This window comes from Pleurodeles waltl, chromosome 6, assembly GCF_031143425.1.
Source record: "Pleurodeles waltl isolate 20211129_DDA chromosome 6, aPleWal1.hap1.20221129, whole genome shotgun sequence".
NCBI classification, from domain to species: Eukaryota; Metazoa; Chordata; class Amphibia; order Caudata; family Salamandridae; genus Pleurodeles; species Pleurodeles waltl.
Window position 1 is genome coordinate 559342954 of NC_090445.1, and position 22754 is coordinate 559365707.

Genomic DNA, 22754 nt, shown 5'->3' on the forward strand with positions numbered 1-22754 from the left:
AGACCCGGGGGATCATGGAATTGTCCCCCCCAATACCAGAATGGCATTGGGGTGACAATTCCATGATCTTAGACATGTTACATGGCCATGTTCGGAGTTACCATTGTGACGCTATACATAGGTAGTGACCTATGTATAGTGCACGCGTGTAATGGTGTCCCCGCACTCACAAAGTCCGGTGAGTTTGCCCTGAACGATGTGGGGGCACCTTGGCTAGTGCCAGGGTGCCCACACACTAAGTACCTTTGCACCCAACCTTCACCAGGTGAAGGTTAGACATATAGGTGACTTATAAGTTACTTAAGTGCAGAGGTAAATGGCTGTGAAATAACGTGGACGTTATTTCACTCAGGCTGCACTGGCAGGCCTGTGTAAGAATTGTCAGATCTCCCTATGGGTGGCAAAAGAAATGCTGCAGCCCATAGGGATCTCCTGGAACCCCAATACCCTGGGTACCTCAGTACCATATACTAGGGAATTATATGGGTGTACCAGTATGCCAATGTGAATTGGTGAAATTGGTCACTAGCCTGTTAGTGACAATTTGGAAAGCAGAGAGAGCATAACCAATGAGGTTCTGGTTAGCAGAGCCTCAGTGAGACAGTGAGTCATCACACAGGGAACACATACAGGGCACATACCTATGAGCACTGGGGCCCTGCCTAGCAGGGCCCTAGTGACACATAGACTAAAACAACATATGCAGGTAACATGCCAGGCAAGATGGTACTTTCCTACAGATCGGCTGTAAAATCTGTTTATGAAAGAATACCTTTTAAGTAATTGTTTCAATGATAAAATGCATCAGCATCTGGTAGATCTAGGTCCAATTTCTCCCCAAGAATTGGGAAAGAAGGCAGACCATTGGGTCAAGACTAGGGTGACCAAGACGTCCACAGGGGGTGACCAAAAGAAAGGGGTCACAAAGACTCCCCAGGGGAAGAGTGTTGAGACATCCAAGGGTAAAAGTAAAGAGTCTTCTAGAGGGCCCCAAAAACCTGCTCAGGAGGAAGGGTCCAAAGCCTCTTCACAATCCAATTTTGGGTGCAAGGGTAAAAACTTTGATCCCAAAAAGGCCTGGTGTCATAGCTGTAATCAGCAGGGATACCAAACTGGAGACAAGGCCTCTCCCAAGAAAGGTTCCACTTCTACTACTACTCCAGTTAGCACTGGAATAGCCAGTCTCCAGGTGGGATCAACAGTGTGCCCAGAGCAAATCAGGGTTCACACTGAAGCTACACTAGTTTCTCAGGGTGGGGTGGACTTAGTCACACTGGCTGCCTGGCCCCCTAATATGCAAAAATACAGGCAGCAACTCTTAATTAATGGGACTAGTGTAGAAGCCCTGAGGGATACAGGTGCCAGTGTCACAATTGTGACAGACAAACTGGTTTCCCCAGGACAATACCTGACTGGACAAACTTATCCAGTCACCAATGCTGGCAATCAGACTAAAGTACATCCCATGGCTATGGTAACTTTAGAATGGGGAGGGGTCACTGGCCTGGAACTGGTGGTAGTCTCCCCTGCTATTCCAGTAGACTGTTTGCTTGGAAATGACCTGGAGTCCTCAGCATGGGCTGAGGTAGAACTCAAAACCCATGCAGCCATGCTGGATATGCCTGAACTGGTGTGTGTCAAGACAAGGGCACAGTGCAGGGCTTGGGGTGAAAAAGAGGTGATGGAGCCTGTAATAATGGCCCAACCCTCCAAGAGAAAAGGAAAGAAGACTGGGGAACCAACTTCAACACAGCAAAGGAAAAAGAACCTCTCTTCTCAGGAAAAAGTTCTGCCCTCTGAGGGAACTGAGCCCATGGCGTTGGAACCTTATCAGGTTACCAAGCCAGTGGTAAGACAGGTGGCCATCCAAAGGCCCCCCTCATTCCACTTCCAGTGGTGGGGGTCCCCTTTGAAAGAGTGGGAGTGGATATAGTGGGTCCACTTGAACCTCCCACAGCCTCAGGGAATCAGTATATCCTAGTAGTAGTGGATCATGCTACTAGGTACCCTGAAGCAATTATCCTTAGGTACACTACTGCCCCTGCAGTAGCCAAAGCACTCATTGGTATCTTTACCAGAGTGGGATTTCCTAAGGAGGTGGTTTCTGACAGAGGTACCAACTTCATGTCAGCATACCTTAAACACATGTGGAATGAGTGTGGGGTGACTTAAAAGTTCACTACACCATACCATCCACAAACCAATGGTCTTGTGGAAAGATTCAACAAGACATTGAAGGGCATGATCATGGGGCTCCCTGAAAAGCTCAACAGGCGATGGGATGTCCTCCTGCCATGTCTGCTTTTCGCCTACAGAGAGGTGCCTCAGAAGGGAGTAGGGTTTTCCCCCTTTGAACTTCTGTTTGGCCATCCTTTAAGGGGACCACTAGCTCTTGTGAAAGAAGGCTTGGAGAGACCTCTTCATGAGCCTAAGCAAGATATAGTGGACTATGTACTAGTCCTACGTTCCAGGATGGCAGAGTACATGGAAAAGGCAAGTAAAAACCTTGAGGCCAGCCAACAACTCCAGAAGATGTGGTATGACCAAAAGGCTGCTATGGTTGAGTTTCAGCAAGGGCAGAAAGTCTGGGTTCTGGAGCCTGTGGCTCCCAGGGCACTTCAGGACAGATGGAGTGGCCCTTACCCAGTGCTAGAGAGAAAGAGTCAGGTCACCTACCTGGTAGACCTAGGCACTAGCAGGACCCCCAAAAGGGTGATCCATGTGAACCGCCTCAAACTCTTTCATGACAGAGCAGATGTAAACATGTTAATGGTTACAGATGAGGACCAGGAAGCTGAGAGTGCACCTCTCCCTGATCTCCTCTCCACTGACCCTAAAGATGGCTCAGTAAATGGAGTGATCTATTCAGACACCCTCTCTGGCCAACAGCAAGCTGACTGTACTTTTCGACAATCTGACCAAGTTAAGGAAAATATCAAAGTGGAAGTCCACAAGATGCTGGAATTGGGAGTCATTGAGCACTCTGACAGCCCCTGGGCTATCCCAGTGGTCTTAGGCCCTCATTCTGACCTTGGCGGGCGGCGGAGGCCGCCCGCCAAAGTCCCGCCGTCAGGTTACCGTTCCGCGGTCGAAAGACCGCGGCGGTAATTCTGACATTTCCCGCTGGGCTGGTGGGCGGCCTGAAGGCGGCCGCCCGCCAGCCCAGCGGGAAAGAGGCTTCCACGATGAAGCCGGCTCGGAATTGAGCCGGCGGAGTGGAAGCTGTGCGACGGGTGCAGTTGCACCCGTCGCGTATTTCACTGTCTGCGCAGCAGACAGTGAAATACATTTAGGGGCCCTCTTACGGGGGCCCCTGCAGTGCCCATGCCAGTGGCATGGGCACTGCAGGGGCCCCCAGGGGCCCCGCGACCCCCCCTACCGCTATCCGGTTCCCGGCGGGCGGACCGCCGGGAACTGGATGGCGGTAGGGGGGGTCGGAATCCCCTCGGCGGCGCAGCTAGCTGCGCCGCCTTGGAAGATTCCAATGGGCGGCGGTACACTGGCGGGAGACCGCCAGTGTTGCCGGTCCGACCGTGGCTTTACCGCCGCGGTCGGAATGCCCATTGGAGCACCGCCGGCCTGTCGGCGGTGCTCCCGCGGTCCTCCAACCCGGCGGTCATGGACCGCCAGGGTTGGAATGACCACCTTAGTCCCCAAAGCTCACAGCAAAGATGGCAAGAGAGAGATGAGGTTTTGTGTGGACTACAGAGGACTTAATTCTGTCACCAAGACAGATGCCCATCCCATTCTAAGGGCAGATGAGTTAATTGACAAATTGGGTGCTGCCAAATGCTTGAGTACCTTTGACTTGACAGCAGGGTACTGGCAAATAAAAATGGCACCAGCAGCAAAATAAAAGACAGCATTCTCTACACCTGATGGGCACTATCAGTTTACTGTGATGCCTTCTGGCTTAATGAATGCTCCTGCCACCTTCCAAAGGTTGGTGAATCAAATCCTTGCTGGCTTGGAGTCCTTTAGTGCAGCGTATCTTGATGATATTGTTGTCTTTAGCCCCAGCTGGCAGTATCACCTTGTCCACCTGAAGAAGTTTTTGCCGGCCCTACAAGCAGCAGGCCTCTCTATCAAGGCATCCAAATGCCAGATAGGGCAGGGTACTGTGGTTTACTTGGGACACCTTGTAGGTGGAGGCCAAGTTCGGCCACTCCAACCCAAGATCCAGACTATTCTGGACTGGGTAGCTCCAAAAAACCACACTCAATCAGGGCAATCCTTGGCTTGACTGGTTACTATAGGAGGTTTGTGAAGGGATATGGATCCATGGTGACACCCCTCACAGAACATACCTCTAAGAAAATGCCCAAGAAGGTAAACTGGACTATAGAATGCCAACAGGCCTTTGACACCCTGAAACAAGCTATGTGCACAGCACCAGTTCTCAAAGCTCCAGATTACTACAAGCAGTTCATTGTGCATACTGATGCCTCTGAACATGGGATAGGGGCAGTTCTGTCCCAAACAAATGATGATGGCCTTGACCAGCCTGTTGCTTTCATTGGCAGGAGGTTACTCCCCAGGGAGCGGCGTTGGAGTGCCATTGAGAGGGTGGCCTTTGCTGTGGTTTGGTCCCCGAAGAAGCTGAGACCATACCTCTTTGGTGCTCACTTTGTAGTTCAAACTGACAACAGACCTCTCAGATGGCTAATGCAAAAGAAAGGTGAAAATCCCAAACTGTTGAGGTGGTCCATATCACTACAGGGAATGGACTTTATAGTGGAACACAGACCTGGGACTGCCCATGCCAATGCAGATGGCCTTTCGAGGTTCTTCCACTTAGAACATGAAGACTCTCTTGGGAAAGGTTAATCTCATCCTCTTTCGCTTGGGGTGGGGTTGTGTAAGGAAATGCCTCCTTGGCATGGTTACCCCCTAACATTTTTGCCTTTGCTGATGCCAAGTTATGATTTGAAAGTGTGCTGGGACCTGCTAACCAGGTCCCAGCACCAGTGTTCTTTCCCTAAACTGTACCTTTGTCTCCACAATTGGCACAACCCTGGCACCCAAATAAGTCCCCTGTAACTGGTACCCCTGGAACCAAGGGCCCTGATGCCAGGGAAGGTCTCAAAGGGCTGCAGCATGTCTTATGCCACCATGGGGACCCCTCACTTAGCACATACACACTGGTTGCCAGCTTGTGTGCTGGTGGGGAGAAAATGACTAAGTCGACATGGCACTCCCCTCAGAGTGCCATGCCAACCTCACACTGCCTATGGCATAGATAAGTCACCCCTCTAGCAGGCCTTACAGCCCTAAGGCAGGGTGCACTATACCACAGGTGAGGGCATAGGTGCATGAGCACTATGCCCCTACAGTGTCTAAGCAAAACCTTAGACATTGTAAGTGCAGGGTAGCCATAAGAGTATATGGTCTGGGAGTCTGTCATACACGAACTCCACAGCACCATAATGGCTACACTGAAAACTGGGAAGTTTGGTATCAAACTTCTCAGCACAATAAATGCACACTGATGCCAGTGTACATTTTATTGTGAAATACACCCAGAGGGCATCTTAGAGATGCCCCCTGAAAACATACCCAGACATGTTGCTGGCCACATGGGGATAGTGCTTTTGTCACTCTGTGGCCAGGAACAAAGCCTGTACTGGGTGGAAGTGCTTCTCATCTCCCCTTGCAGGAACTGTAACACCTGGCTCTGAGCCTCAAAGGCTCACCCCCTCTGTTACAGCGCCACCGGGCATCCCAGCTAGTAGATATGCCCGCCCCTCCGGCCACTGCCCCCACTTTTGGCGGCAAGGCTGGAGGAGATAATGAGGAAAACAAGGAGGAGTCACTCCCCAGTCAGGACAGCCCCTAAGGTGTCCTGAGCTGAGGTGACTCTTACTTTTAGAAATCCTCCATCTTGCAGATGGAGGATTCCCCCAATAGGATTAGGGATGTACCCCCCTCCCCACAGGGAGAAGGCACAAAGAGGGTGTAGCCACCATCAGGGCCAGTTGCCATTGGCCACTGCCCTCCCAGACCTAAACACACCCCTAAATTGAGTATTGAGGGGCTCCCAGAACCGAGGAAGATAGATTCCTGCAAGCTAAAGAAGAAGAAGGACTGCTGACCTGAAGCCCTGCAGAGAAGACAGAGACGACAACTGATTTGGCCCCAGCCCCACCGGCCTGTCTTCCTATTTCGAAGAAAACTGCAACAGCGACACATCTAACAGGGTCCAGCAACCTCTGAAGCCTCAGAGGACTACCCTGCATCTAAAGGACCAAGAAGCTCCCGAGAGCAGCGGCCCTGTTCAAGAAACTGCAACTTTTTGAAACAAAGAAGCAACTTTTAAAGACCACACATTTCCCGCCGGAAGCGTAAGACTTTCCACTCTGCACCCCACGCCTCCGGCTCGACCTGCGGAAAACTAACACTACAGGGAGGACTCCCTGGTGATTGCGAGCCTTTGAGTAGTCAGAGTTGACCTCCCTGAGCCCCCACAGCGATGCCTGCAGAGGAAATCCAGATGCTCCCCCTGACTGCGACTGCCTGCTTCAAGGAACCCGATGCCTGGAAACCACACTGCACCCGCAGCCCCCAGGACCTGAAGGAACCGAACTCCAGTGCAGGAACGTCCCCTAGGCAACCCTCTGCCTAGCCCAGGTGGTGGCTACCCCGAGGAGTCCTCCCCTGTGCCTGCCTGCATCGTTGAAGAGAGCCCTGGGTCTCCCCATTGATTCCTATTGAAAACCCGACGCCTGTTTGCACTCTGCACCCGGCCGCCACTGTGCCGCTGAGAGTGTACTTTCTGTGCCTGCTTGTGTCCCCCCCGGTGTCCTACAAAACCCCCCTGGTCTGCTCTCCGAAGACACGGGTACTTACCTGCTGGCAGACTGGAACCGGGGCACCCCTATTTCCATTGAAGCCTATGTGTTTTGGGCACCACTTTGACCTCTGCACCTGACCGGCCCTGAGCTGCTGGTGTGGTAACTTTGGGGTTGCCTTGAACCCCCAATGGTGGGCTACCTTGGACCCAACTTTGAACCGTGTAAGTGTTTTACTTACCTGTGAACTTAACATTTACTTACCTCCCCCAGGAACTGTTGATTTTTGCACTGTGTCCACTTTTAAAATAGCTTATTGCCATTTGTGTCACAACTGTACATGCTATTGTGATAATTCAAAGTTCCTAGAATACCTGAGTGAAATACCTTTCATTTAAAGTATTGTTTGTAAATCTTGAACCTGTGGTTCTTAAAATAAACTAAGAAAATATATGTTTTTATATAAAAACCTATTGGCCTGGAATTTGTCTTTGAGTGTGTGTTCCTCATTTATTGCCTGTGTGTGTACAACAAATTCTTAACACTACCCTCTGATAAGCCTACTGCTCGACCACACTACCACAAAATAGAGCATTAGAATTACTATTTTTGCCACTATCTTACCTCTAAGGGGAACCCTTGGACTCTTGCACACTATTTCTTACTTTGAAATAGTATATACAGAGCCAACTTCCTACACTCTGTGACCAGGAACAAAGCTTGTCCTGGGTGGAGGAGCTTCAAACCTCCCCCTGCAGGAGCTGTAACACCTGGCAGTGAGCCTCAAATGCTCAAGCCTGGTGTTACAGCACCCCAGGGCATTCCAGCTAGTGGAGATGGTCGCCCCCCAGACACAGCCCCAACTTTTGTCAGCAAGTCCGGGGAAATAATGAGGACAACAAGGAGGAGTCACCCCCTCAGCCAGGTCCACCCCTAGGGTGACCAGAGGTGAAGTGACCCCCTCCTTGGAAAATCCTTCATCTTGTTTTGGAGGATTGAGCCCAATAGCAAGAGGGATGTGCCCCCCTCCGCAAAGGGAGGAGTCACAAGGAGGGTGTAGCCACCCTCAGGGATAGTAGCCATTGGCTACTGACCTCCAACCCCAAACACACCCCTAAATTTTGTATTTAGGGGTGACCTTGAACCCAGGAAATCAGATTCCTGATGACCTACAAAGAAGAAGAACTGCCTTGCTGAAAAACCTTGCAGAGAAGAAGGAAATTGACAACTGCCTTGGACCCAGCCCTACTGGCCTGTCTCCAACTTCAGAGAACCTGCACCAGCTACGCATCCTGTGGGCCCAGCCACCTCTGCCATCTCACAGGACTACCCTGCAACTACATAGGATCAAGAACTCCCATGGACAGCGGACCTGTACAATCAGCGAAAGAAGACACCATCTTTAAAGGGACTCTCACCTCACTCCAGAAGCGTGAGTCCCCACCACTCTGCACCCGACGCTCCTGGTCCGTGTCCAGAGAAACCAACGACCCAGAGAGGACTCCCAGGCAACTCCTACGACGTGTCCACCCTGGGCTGACCTCTCTGCACCCTCATGACGACACCTGCAGGGGGAATCCCGAGGACCCCCCTGACTGCGACTGCCAAGGCCGAATATATTTGTTGCCTGGAGAAGTACTGCACCTGCAGCCCCCAGGCCCTTGAGAAACCGACCACCGGTGCAGCAGTGACCAGCAGGCAGCCCTCACCCTTGCCCAGTTGGTGGCTGGCCTGAGAAGCCCCCCTGTACCCTGCCCAACTGAGTGACCCCCTGATCTCTCCAGTGAATCCTATCACAAACCTGATGCCCTGTTTGCCCACTGCACCCGGCTGCCCCTGTGCCGCTGAGGGCATGTTTTGTGTGCTTACTTGGGCCCCCCCCCAGTGCACTACAAATCCCCCCTGGTCTGCTCCCCGAGGACGCCAGTACTTGCCTGCCAGCAGGCTGGAACCGGAGCACCCCCTGTCTCCATAGGCACCCATGTTATTTTGGCTCCTCTTTGACCTCTGCACCTGATCGGCCCTGCGTTGCTGGGTGTTTGAGATTGACTTGAACCCCCAACAGTGGGCTACCTATGCCCCCAGAGACTGAACTTGTAAGTACTTTTCTTACCGTAGTAATCAACCTGTACTTACCTCCTCCAGGAACTGTTGAATTTTGCACTGTGTCCATTTTTAAAATAGCTTATTGCCATTTTATGATATACTGTGTACATTACTGCTTTGGTTCAAATTTCTAACTATACCTATACCAAGTACCTTACATTTAATGTACTTACTTGCAATTTTAATCTTGTGGTTCTAAAATAAATTAAGAAAATAATATTTTTCTATATAAAAATCTATTTGCCTTGAGTTAAGTCATTCAGTGTGTGTTCTCATTTATTGCTTGAGTGTGTACAACAAATGCTTAACACTACCCTCTGATAAGCCTAACTGCTTGACCACGCTACCACAAATAGAGCATTAGTATTATCTATTATTACCTCTGTCAAGCCTCTTGGGTAACCCTTGGACTCTGTGCACACTATATCTCATTTTGATATAGTATATACAGAGCCAGCTTCCTGCATCTCCCATCTTTGACAGCCTGGGTGAGAGTGTCCCGTACGCCCTCCGGAATCTGGGGCAGCACTTGTGCCACTGAATACCATAAAGTATGGGTAAAACGGCAAGAGGTGTTTACCGACCTCAATGCCAGGCTGGAGGAAGAAGACATCTTCTTTCCAAGTTGGTCCAGCATCTTGGATTCCCTATCCAGGGGAGTGGAAGGGAAGGCACCACGGGAAGTGGAGGCTTGGACCACCAGTCTCTCCGGGGTGGGGTGTTGGGTGAAGAAAGTAGGGACGTTTGGAGCTGGTTGATGATGCCGGTCGATTGTCCTATTCACAGGAGACCCTGTGCTGAGTTTGGATGACCTCCCCAGAAGGACATCTGTAAGGGCTTCATTGAAGGGTAACATCAGCTCTGATGTAGCAACCCCTGGCTGAAGCACCTCTGTCAGCACATTAGTTCTGATGGCACCGTAGGCAAGTCTAGGTCCAAGACCTCAGCTGCACTACGCATCACCATGGCATAAGATGCCCCCTCCTCAGTAGCCGCAGAAGGAGGTGAGAGCATGCCAGCATCTGGAGAAGTATCCAGTCTGCTGGCTTCTCCTAGCTCCTCATTCCTCATACCAGTCCTGCTCCAATCTATATTCTAAGGGGTCCTCAGACGCCCCCCCACTCCTCACCTGTGCCTGACTGTTCACAATAAGCCTCAGGCACTGATCTGGGCCAGTCAAAGTCGGAATCGACATCTTATGACGTCGCTCCGGATCATCAGGAATGAGGATGTGGCTACCACCACCAGTGGGTGCCGGTGGCAGAGAGATCGTTGATGTCAGGCCCGGCGCCGATCCGGATCCGCTATTGGATCCTGGGGTCCCTAACAGCGCCGAGGATGAAGCCACCAGCGTCGAATCCAATGGGGCCCCTGCTGACCCCGGGGGTCCGATGACCCACCCGCGGGGTAACCCACTCAAAAACAAGGCACATGGGCTTGGAAAAATCTTTTATTTGAGTGGGGGTCGCTCCGGCTCCTGGAAAGGAGGGGAGATGCAAAGTCGGCCCTAGCAACGGCTTTTCAGAGCCGTGCTTGGAACTTCGATGTTCGCGGAACACCTCCTCAGCTGACGGGCGTGGCAAAGTCAAAGTCCTCTTGGACTTCTTCTTCTTTTTGTGCCTCTTCCCTGAGTGCCCGAGGACCTCGAATGGGACCAAGAGGACTTGGGGCTCCTGGAGCGGTTCCGCAACCTCCTCCTTGAGCGGGACAGTGTTCTCCGAGGAGTCGCGCCCACCGAAGTCGACTGTCGGGCTGCCATGAGCTTCAGGGACCACTCCACTCCCTCAAAGCTTTCTGGGCCATGGCCCGGCAGTCAGAGCACGACTTTGAGTTGTGGTCCCTGTCAAGACACGAGAGACATACCTCATGGGGGTCAGTTACTGACATCGTATGATGACAGGCGCCACATGGCTTGAACCACATCTTCGTAGAGGACATCCTCGCACAGATGACAAAAGATCTTCGATAAAATATCAGCTTGCCAGAAAAGGCAAAGGGTAGCTCGATCCAGGACCTGCTCTTAACCGGCACGGAGGAAAAGAACTGACATAACGCGTGCCGAAGTGGTGTCTATATAGACAACTGTGACGTCACAGACGTCTCCAACCACGCTGACGAAGCCACGCAGAGCCGGATGACGCATGAAGAAACGAATGACGCCACCCGACGCCGCACTTGTTATTGTTCAGCAAGAAGATTCCGGATTGGAAGCTGATGCCAGGTAATTCAAAGGTAAGGAATCTACAGCTAGAAGTCTCTATCAGATAAAGATTCTTCCTCTACTTCCCAACACTTCTAGAAAGGCTATAGTACATGTTTTAATAACTCTTAGATTGGATTTTGGGAATTCTCTATTTTTAAGTCTTCCTAAGTTTAGAATGCAAGTTCTGTAGAGAATTCAGAACAATATGGCCAGACTAGTTCTGAAAATTCCTCCCTGAAAATCAGTATCCACCAAACTTCTGCTCTGGCGCCCAGTGCAGAAAAGATTCTCCTTTAAAGATGTGTTTCTTATCTTCCAAGTTGTTAAGAACATTGGACCCAAATACCTAAGATCCAGGTGTCAATCCTAAACATCTGTCAGAAACTTGAGATCTACAAATCTTAAAGTCTTCTCCATTCCTGGATTTAGATGGGTGAGATTGGGAGTATCTACCATCTTCCTTCTGGTCACCAAATTCTGGATTGTTTTACCTTTAAAAAGAACTGGACTTTAACAAGCAACTAAGTACCTGGCAATTTTAGAACTGACTTTGCCTCTGGAGTTTCTCTGTGGTGATCAGACCTCAGCACCAAGATGCCCTTTTATGATGGTAGTATGCTTTGCAAGTTTTATTTTCATTTTATTTCATACATTGATGGCATTTGGCTCCACCCAGAAGAGTATTACTTTCTCACCCCATGCTATTGGCTGTTTGGTATAATTCTGCCTCCTATGGCATGCTTATATTCCATGCATTTTACATTTCATAAAGTACAATAAATCATCACATATTATTGGCCTCATGTACAATGCCCTTTATAATTGCCAAGTCCATGGCTTTGGAAAATTGCACAGGTTTGAAACCACAATAGGGCTTTTCTTTATGTACAAAAGCCTTTTATGAGTAGAAAAATTCTTCCCAACTTGTAAAAAGGCTTTTGCAATTCTGTCCGAATCGCAAAAAGGAACAGACATGAAATGGGCTTCCTCCTCACTAGTTGGAGAGAAATATATCAACGGATTGTGGCATTGATGAGATGCGACACCTCAAAGAGGGTGGTATCTGGTTCACAAAGCGGAAATAGTCCTTTTTATGGGTGAGCGCAAAGCGCTCCGTCCCATGCTGTAATCTCTCTTTGGGCTTCTAACCACGCCCATGTCATGTCAGTCACTTTCATTGGTTCGTGGGCTTGCCTTTTAAAATCTGCTTGCTTTCATTTGTGAAAGGCATGCATACGTCATGCCTTTTCCTGTGTTTAGCCCTCCTACACAGCACCGGTAAACTACTGAAACCACGGCTCGATGTTTTCAGCATGGTTTCTGGACTACTTGAACTTTTTCTTTTCCACAAAGCGCGATCTCGCTGGGGTTTATATAGTGCAATGGCGCTTGGTTTTTCTGTTTTCAATTTCAGTGCGATTGCGCTGTGTTCTTTTTCTTGTAATTTATGTGGCAAGAAAAGTCCGGTTAGGAGTTTACAGCGCTAAAAGCTCTAACTCAAGCAAATACGAGACCCGTTGCATTGCAAATGCTTGTATCTACAACGCTTTCATGTGAACATGCAGTGACCACGAGGGGTTTCCCTAAGCGCAGTAATTACAAGCATTTCAATGGAATGGGTCTTGCATTTGCTCACGTTAGAGCTATTAGCGTTGTAAAGAAAAGAAAATGCAGCGCGGTCACACTATGTAAGATGCAGACCGATCGCGCTGCGTGGAAATTAAACAGATAAAGTAGTCCGACCCCAGGCTGAAAACATCGAGCTTCGGTTACCGGTGCTGTGTAGGTGTGCTAAACAGCAGAAAAGGCATGACTTTCCATGTCACGTCAGTCACTTACATTGGTTCGTGGGCTTGCCTTTTAAAATCCACTTGCTTTCATTTGTGAAAGGTGTGCATAAGTCATGCCTTTTCTGCTGTTTGCCCATAAAAACGCCTGTCTTCAATCCACAGGGCTTTAATGTAAGCGTAATATTTCAAGGCTGACAGAGCGACTCGACATTATGGAAAGAAACCGAGCCTGCTTCCCACTGAGGTCTGTTTATTCTACAGGCTACATAATCACTCAGTGAAGTGGTGCGGTAGTATTTCTTGGACAAGAGCTGCAAACTGTCGCGAGCGTCTTTGAAATTTCATGAATCTTGGGAAGTACTTCACATTGTTGGCAGGAAGCAATTCATAATATTTGCTTTCCCAAATTTTGCGAGTTGTGTATTTTTTTTTAGGAAAGCGAGAAAGGAGGCAGCACCGTTCATTAATTTTTATTTTTCAGTTTCTAGCTAACAACCAGACCTTGAGATTCATTAGTTTAGCTCTGGCGAGTACAGAGAAGGCCATTGTCTATCTTCGCGCTATTCGTTGATTTACCCACAGGTTAGCAAGGAACGTGTGCTGACCTGGAGAGCTCGTGGCAGGTTTAACCCTTTGCCATTGAGGTCTCTATGGCGATGGGTGCCCCACATTGCCAAAATGAATTGGGATATTTTCATTTAAGCCAGCTTTCCTCCGAATCTCATGCTGGTTTTCCACAAACTGCACAGGTGATTTGCGAATGAAAGAAAGGCTGCCCATTCCCGTTTTCCATCTAAATCAGAAGTAATGGTGATTCAACATATGCTTTGGTAGAAAATGTTTAATTCGATTTTAAAGACAACATCAAAATACATGATATCCTGTAAAGTATCATAACTGAACATATTTAAATACAATGGCAATTTTATAAAGTAAATATTAAAGTCATACTTTTAAAACAAACATATTTACGATAACATTACCGCGAGAAAATATGTGAGGCTTAAGGATATATACATATAACTATAAATGTGAGTGCTATATATAAAATGGAAACGGGCTGTGGACTACTATTCTGAAACTGTTAGGGACAGTAAGAGATGACAACCAAATATAAGAGGACAACATTCATGCCTTAAGATTTTTACAAGCGAGGTGGTTTCCAGTGGAATGTAACGCAAGAAGGAGATCCAGTCTTTGGCAGTAAGGTACAAAACATTTCTATCACCAATACTAGATCCAACAAGGGCATATAGGAAGACAATCTGAGGCTTCTCTTGGGACATTATGCTTTTTTAGGGTCGAGCGCACAAGCGCTCCATCTCTGTTGTAATCTCTCGTAGGGCTTGTAAACATGCCCATGTTACGCCTGTCACTTTGATTAGTTTGTGGGCTTTCCTTTTAAAATCATTGGTTTGTGGGCTTTCCTTTTAAAATCCGCTTGCTTTCATTAGTGAGAAGGCGTGCACACGTCATGCATTTTCCGGTGTTTAGCCCTCCTAGAGTGCACCGGCCAGTTACTGAAAACTTCTGAGGCTCGATGTTTTCAGCCTGATTTCTGCACTACTTTATTTTTGTATTTTCTACACAGCGCGATTGCCCTGGGTTTTACATAGCGCGATTTGCGCTTGTTTTTTTAGTTTTCAATTTCAGTGTGATCGCGGTGTGTTTTACATTGCGCGATCGTGCTAGTTTTTTTCTTTCAATTTGTGTGGCAAGAAAAGTCCGGTTAGGAGTTTACAACACTAACAGCTCTAACTTGAGCAAATGTGAGACCCATTGCATTGCAAATGCTTGTTTACTACTGCTGACTCTTAGTGAAACTTTTTTTAAAAATAAAATGTTTTTAAACACAGTCTGGATTGCATTCAAAACAGTTTTCTTTATTTCAACACATTCACAGACATGGAAGTCTGCTGACCCTTGCAGGTCGCCATCCCAGTGACTGTGGCCAATCGCAAGTGATTGGAAACACTACATAGGCAAATCGTTCTGCCACACCCTGCAGTTCGGTATTTTGTAAATGGACCTACTTGTACAAAGGTTGGTTCGTAAAATCAGACTGCATTCGCAAAATGTTGGTGCACAATTTGCGACCACTTTTACGAAGGCAATCTTTCTACATGAGACCTAATTCTTTTTATCTCGTACATGTGCTGCATACAAAAAAAACAATCGTTTTGTATTGTGGTTTTTTCCAAGGCTTCTTTTAATTTTTTCACTGCTTCTGGCTTGCAGTACTGAAAACGCAAGCAAGTGGTGTTAGCTTTGTCAATGCATGCTATACCTTAGTAAACCGTAAAATAAATAAAGTTTGCTATTATTTAAATCAAATTTCAAACTAAGACGGCACGTTTTTAAAATACAATACCTTAGTGAAGTGGAACAGCAATGGATCATCAGTTGAAAGAGAAACCATTAAGCCTTTCTCAAAATAATCGTAGAATGGACTTTTAGAATACTCTAAGAAAAGGCTGTTGTTACTCAAGGGTGACATTGCGATAGGCACTTTGCAGAGATAATACAGGTACTGCAGAGCAGGACTCTAAAAGGAAACAAAAAAACAAAATGAACTACAGGCAGTATTCGTAAGGTGTCCTTTAAATAAGGCACAACACTTCCTCATTTACCACGGATTTGGCGAGCATCCAACTTGCCACCCTTACTGGGGTTGGCTAAGAGATATCTCATAAAAGCCCGGTACCAGGAGGGCAGATAACAACTTTCTCTGGGAATGGCTGCAAGGTTTCCCACCCGGAAAATGAATGCATGCGAAGTGGGTGTGCTTTTCCTCTGGGATCAGGACTCCTGTGATGGTAAGAGCAGGGGATAGGGACCTGGTGTTGCATATGAAATAGGACTACAAGCACAATAATTACAATACACAATATCAAAAGCAAAACACTAGGAAATGCAAAATACAATGCAAAATACAAACACTGGTGTAACCATCCGTCCCAAGAGACAAATAATTGATATGTTTAGAAGCAATTACTGTGAGCTCTGTTACTGTATTCCTACCTGAGTGTGTTTAAAACTAAACATTTAGGTCATCTGGTATCCCGTTGGCACGTTTGGTGGACATAGCGATAACCTGGGAAACGGAATAGTAGATTTTCATCCCAGTCCTAACTGCTTGAGAGTGAGTGTCACCTAGGGAAAAGACAACTCAATAGCTCCAAATTCGAAAAAAATATCTATTTTAGGTCATTTTACTCTACTATCCTGGTTTCATCCATTCCTCTAATTAAGCCTCCCTCAACAGTAGAACAGGTCTTAAATTACTAAGCCCATGCTAGGAGCAGACTGGGAGAGAAGGCAGAGTTGTAGGACCAGTACGAGGAAGACTCCGACTACAAGTAACGAAGATTATTATCTTCCTCCTCCCAAGCCAAACTGCTGGAGGATATACCAACCTTGGAAACTGCTAGCAGGCAAAACATTCTTAGAGACCTTTATCAGTGGAGAATAATTCTGTATTGACACATATAAATTCATACTCAGGAATCAACTGAAACAACTAAGGATAGGACTGTTTTGGAAAAACTCCCGGAACAAACAGCTGAAATGTTCAAACAGCCTAGTATAAACGTGTGAGGGATGACCCACCTGGGTGCTTTACAGATTCCCTGCAAGGTAACATCGTTTGTTTCTGCCCATGAGGCTGCCATACTCCTTCTGGATCGTCTCAGAATGCCCAAAGAAACCTCCCGACCCGATGTCTTTTATGCTGAAAAAAATAGCCAACTTAACCGATCAATAATAGGGGATGTGGAGGATTTTAATCATTTACTCCCAGAGTCAAATGCGACTATAAGTGCCTGAAAAGACCTAAAGGTTCTTTCCAGAGAACTTAATAAAGCTCTTCTAAAATCTGGTTTATGTAGTTCTTCTTCTTACAAAGAAGATGGATTCTAAAAGAAACGACATAATGTAAATGTGTGTTTTACACAAAACAAGGCCTGAATTTACAGGCAAAAACTAGGACCTGTGATTACTTGATCCAGGAGAATGTGAGGGTAAGGCAGGTCTATAACTAAGGCCTCAAATTTCATTGGCTGTCTGGTTGAGGTGATTGCGTACAAAAAACATATCTTAGGAGTCAAAAACCCAAAGATCTTGACTGTAGAGGCTCAAAGAATGAGTGTAAATGCCATGCTGGTAAATCAGAATAGGATACTGGCCTTTTGCGTTCAACACTTTAAAGAAGCTGACTGACTAAAGATTCAATTGTGGCCAAGATATTTTGAGTCTCCCTGAAGGCATGCATGGTGGGCCACTCAACTTTAAGACTTTCATCAAGAATAGCCCATAAATTTGCCCCACCCCTGCAATTAAGGATACAGGGACAGTTTAGAGGAAGGAAGAAATAACAGGGCCTCTGACACCCACTGGAAGGACAGAAAGTTTACCACCCAAGCTTCCAGACAAAATGCTCTGGAACAGAAATGAGGAAGCTGAGTGTACTCCTTGGATGTGAATAGGTGCAGCCACAGAGGCCCACAATGAGTTGACACATTCTAAACCACCTTTGGAGTAATATGAAGCTCCACTGATTACTTGAAAACTCTGCTCTGGTGATTCTCCTCAGAATTCTCTATTCCCGTCACATAAGAAGCTACCAGGGAAAATCAACTGTGTTTTGCCCATATGCACAGGGATTGTGCTAAACTCCAGCACTTGCGCTCCTATTGATGGTTTATGTAAGACTTAACTACCTTGTTGTCCATTCATACTGGTACTTTAGAATTACAGCAAAGGATTTCAGAGCTCTGAATATTGTTGCCAGTACCCTTCAATTGGAAGGCTGAGTGAATTCCTCCCGTGACCAACGTCCTTGTATCAATATATTGTCTATGTGCCTCCCACCTGCAGTGGAACTTGCTGACATCTATGGTCACTACCATAGGATGAAGTGGATCCAGTAATCCCTCCAGATGCGGGTGAGCATCCTCCAGCCACCAAGATATGTTAATTCTGAGATGAAAAACTGAAGTGCAGCTTCAGATGCTGAACAAGAGGTTTCAAGTACAATCCAGCCGAGTACTACTGCTGTAGTGGCGCACATAACCCCTTATTTGTATAATGCCCCTGGCAGAACTGTGATCTGTTGATAAGAACTTTTTCAAGTTCTCTTACTGTGTGGTCATTACTGGCCATAAATTCCTTCACATATGTACAAAACTATGCCCCAGTGAAGATGCCTTGTAGGATGATATGGGATAGTACTTTTTCCAATTTACTAGAAATCCTATGTGTTGTTCTGTCTTCCCCAGCATTTACAATCAAAGAAGCAACGATCAGCCAAATATCCAGGTAAGGGAATATTACAATACCTTGAACATGCAAACATCTACCAAAAGAACAAGTATCTTTGTGAATACTCCTGGGGAAGACGACAGGCCATATGGTGGAGCTCTGAAGTCAGAATGATCCTCCCCCAGAGCAAATCACAGAAAATTCTCAGATGAAGCATGGAGCAGTGTATGAGGACAGGTACATGGATGACATTTAGGGGATGCCAGGGGTTGCAAAGGCAACCCCTGGCAACTACTGGCATTGCCTTTGCAACCCCTGGCATCAGAGTGGCAAAATCAGGAACACAGTGGAAGCTCGTCTTTACAGGCGGTGTTTGGAGAGCCACTCACTTTGTTTTCTCTTAGTTTCTTTGTTGCACTAAAGTGTATAATGCTTGATTATTCACTATTAGTGTAATAGAAAATGGAGTACAAGTAGCTGGAATATGATTTTCCCAGGCAGTTGAGGTAAGCAAAAATAAACGCTATTAAATGTATGTTGTGTGCGTGCTTGCGAGTGAGTGTGTATTTACGTAAGAGAGAATGTGTGTGTATGTGTAAGCATGGGTGATTGAGTGAAATTGAAGGTCAAAGGGCGTGTGATGTCACTTTCGCTACCTCTGACATTTCGGTGAATTGACGTTCATAGACAGGCATCCTGAAAATCTACAGTTGAAAGAAAATTGCATGGCTCTATCAATGTTTTTTTCCTTATAATGATAATGTTAGACCTGTCACCCTTAGGGTGATCTTCCCCCAGACCTTTTGCCTTCACCCTCCAATTTTTCTGAATTAGTTTTTGCTAGCCTTAAGACTCTGTGCACTTTAGCCCTGGTAACCAGGGCTAAAGTGCTTGTGCTAACTGGTGTGAGGCACAACGTGACTCCAGGTTGCTTCCAGCATAGTCATAAGGGAGAGCGGCACAGATGTTTCATTTCAAACACATTAATAGAGGGTGGAAAACAGTCCTGTCGACAGTAAATAGAAGATAAAATTCTACCTTCTCCTATCTAAGAAATTTACATTGTATATTATCGTAGACAGGCCAGGAACAGTGTCATTCATTTACTCTATTTTTCTGGATTGGTGTGTGATTTTTCTGCTGTTGTGTTTTCAATTTATTGCTGTTTGTGTGCTGCATAAATAGTTTACACATTACCTCTAAGTTTGACCTGATTGCTTTTGGGCTATACTCCAACACTTGAGCTCCCCTTGATGGTTTGATTAAGACTTCACTACCTGGTTGTAAGAATTGACAACCAGGTAGTGAAGTCTTAATCACACAGGTTAATTTGGTAACCTTTTTGGTTAACCCGGACAGGAATTGCAGTTGTTGCTTGAGCAGGGTTAACACCACCCTCTACCAACAATGTAATTTCTCACATAAGGAAAATGAAAAGATTTGGTCTTAGAACATAGACCACTACAAAGCTGAATAAACTTTTTGTCCTCTGCTGATTACTTTCAAAAGTTCATTAAATTGGGGACCAAACAATTTAGGAACTAGAAAAGGAAGCGGAGATAGAAGAGTCTTTTGGGCGGCATCCAATATGCATGGACATAGCTAGATGTTTCATCCATGCTGCGACTGCACCAGATGAGTCTGCAGCTATACAAAACCCTCAAATGTCGTACCAGACAAGAAATGTACCATCAATTACATCGTTCAAAGTAACTCAGTACAGTATTCCTCTTTCTCTGCACCCTCATAGAAAGCCTGGAAGTCTTTAAGCTCGAAAAGAGTAGGAAAATACATCGTACACCTATATGAAATTAGATGCCTGCTAATCTTGATCTAGTGCCCCATCTAAGTTTTTGTATCGACTGGATCAGAAGGGAGATAATATTCTGTGGCAAAGGATTAAGATATACTTGCTATAAATTATAAATCGAATGCCTCCAAAAGATATAGTTGACTCAAAAACCTGGGCAATCCAGTTTTATCAGCATCTCTCTACTTTCTGTCAAGGACAGCATTGTGCAGGGGCAAGGAGTCTATCACTCAACAGGCAAGAACCATGCTAACATTAAAATCCTGAGGGCCGTGGGCTAAATTACCGAGATGTAAGACAGACTGCAAACACAACACAACCATACCTTGGGAAAAGCGTGGGGAATATTTCAGCACAGACTCTACAGCTGCTGGCTCCCTGGCTGACCTGAGACTGCCCAATGCTAAAGCAGCCAAGGTTGGACCAAACAAGAAGTGGAAGCACAGAACTTACCTGCTACCTCATAGCCACATAGCCACATGCTTACCTTAAGTCTGAACTACTTATACTGCAGAGTCTGTAAACGGAGCAACCAATCTCCACCGTGAGCCGTGAAAAGCAGCATTTTCTACAGTCAAAGAAAGCTAATGTGTGGGAAGGGTGGCACCAGAGTAGCAGAGATAGTAAAAGGGCTAAAAAAGCAACGATTCCTTATCTCTAATCCTCGTTCTCTTTTAAGGGAATTGTAAAATGTGGCTCCTCAACAAACTAGACAGGAAGGATATATCAGAGGTAAGAAAAGGAGTTTATTGTATTTCGCCCCAGCCATCCAACACCTTTCAACCGCCCTTCTCGCCATCCGCTACACACGCGTCCTCTCCATGGAGACCGCGCAAGGTATTCTAAATCGGCATCTCCGTGGAGACTGCCTGCGCGCAGATGTGGCAATACACCACACATCTCCCTCCTTTATAATTAACAAATATTAACATAGGAGAATGTGTTATCCACATAAAGGATCCTAAACATAGAACAAAACATTCATTCAACAGTATTTAAAATTCTCCCAGAAATGCGTTCCAACCAGTGACCCAACAATCTCTATCCCTTTATGCACGATCAGAAAGTGAATGCAATATTACCCTTTGCAAGCACAGAGCAAACGCACAACCCACTTAATCATTGAACAAATTCATTCAATTTAGGACATAGGCGGTCATTACAACATTGGCGGTAAAAGCCGCTTACCGCCGCGCAGAAGACCGCCAACACACCACAGCGGAAATCCGACACAGCTATTATGACCCACAGCACGGAATCTGCAAAAATTCAGACACCCACACAAGTCAGCCACACCAAAGGTCAGTGATAAACTGGCGAAAACAAATCCTCCACCGTCACGCCAACAGACATACGCCCACACTATCACAACACACGAATCCACGCGGCGATCTTTCAACCGCAGTATTCCATTGGCGGTACACACCGCCGCGCTCAAAATACACACACTTTTACAAAGCACAGCCACAGTGGACAATTCAAAATACACACACCTGATACACATACACACACCACTCCCACACACCCAATACAATATAAAACACACACCCACATCACCCACAAACCCCTACGACCACAATTACCGAGAGAAGGCCAGAGAGATACACCACAAACAACTACCAAGCATCCACAGGCACAAAATACCATCACCCACAGAACTTCCACACACCTCACACAACACACCACTACATATCAGCACTCACATATCACCACACACACCACCCCACACATCACCCACACCACCCCATGGCACGGCAAAGACACCCCAGGTTCTCTGAGGAGGAGCTCAGGGTCATGGTGGAGGAAATCATCCGGGCAGAGCCACAGCTATTCGGATCACAGGTGCAGCACACCTCCATAGCTATGAAGATGGAGCTATGGTGAAGAATAGTGGACAGGGTCAACGCAGTGGGACAGCACCCAAGAGATAGGGATGACATCAGGAAGAGGTGGAACGACCTACGCGGAAAGGTGCGTTCCGTGGTCTCAAGACACCACATCGCGGTTCAGCGGACTGGCGGCGGACCCCCACCTCCTCCCCCACAACTAACAACATGGGAGGAGCAAGTCTTGGCGATTCTGCATCCTGAGGGCCACACAGGAGTAATGGAGGAATCTACTCTGGTAAGTCAATTCTTAACTATTACATCCCCCACCCTACTTGCATACTATCACATACCCCACCCTCACCCTCACCCCATCACTCCAACTCCTCACAAATGTCCCAACATCACAAACCACACACCCTAACACCAAGCCCTGCATGCAACAACAACAAAGCATGGACACCCATCACCAAAGCATAGCCACTGCACATACCCATACACCCCCCTAAACTACCATCACACAAGGTCCCACACAGGAATGCAAGCACTGGGGTACACAGTCACCCACCTATTGCACACCATAGCACACACAGATGTAATAAACATCCTTTTATACCCCTGCAGGACCCCTACCCAACGTCACCGGACAGGAGGGTCCACACATGTCCACACAGAAGAGGCCCACAGTGATGACAGCAGCTCTGTCCAACTGGATCTAGATGACCAGCCCGGCCCATCGGGGACCTCTGGACAGTCGGTTCCCCTCACACAGTCACAGGCCACCACATAGCTTCCCCCCTCTGGAAACACCAGCACAGCACCCACCCAGCGGGCCCATACCTCTGTCCCAGGACACGTCAAGCAGCAGTGTGTCCACCACTATAGGGAACTCAGGCTAACCCACCACCCCAACAACAACAGGGACCTGGGGGCAGTGGTAGTGGGCACACGGTCCAGGGGACGGAGGCCCAG

At 47.1% G+C, this 22754-nt stretch overlaps 1 protein-coding gene across 1 annotated transcript in view; it reads right to left on the reverse strand.

Annotated features, from left to right (window-relative positions):
* Positions 1-22754, reverse strand: part of AMPD1 (adenosine monophosphate deaminase 1) — a 1595039-nt gene that overhangs the window by 158809 nt on the left and 1413476 nt on the right. Inside the window, exon 11 of the mRNA XM_069242152.1 lies at positions 15259-15432. Within this exon, the coding sequence (XP_069098253.1) occupies positions 15259-15432 (174 nt within the window). The remainder of the gene's footprint in view (positions 1-15258; positions 15433-22754) is intronic.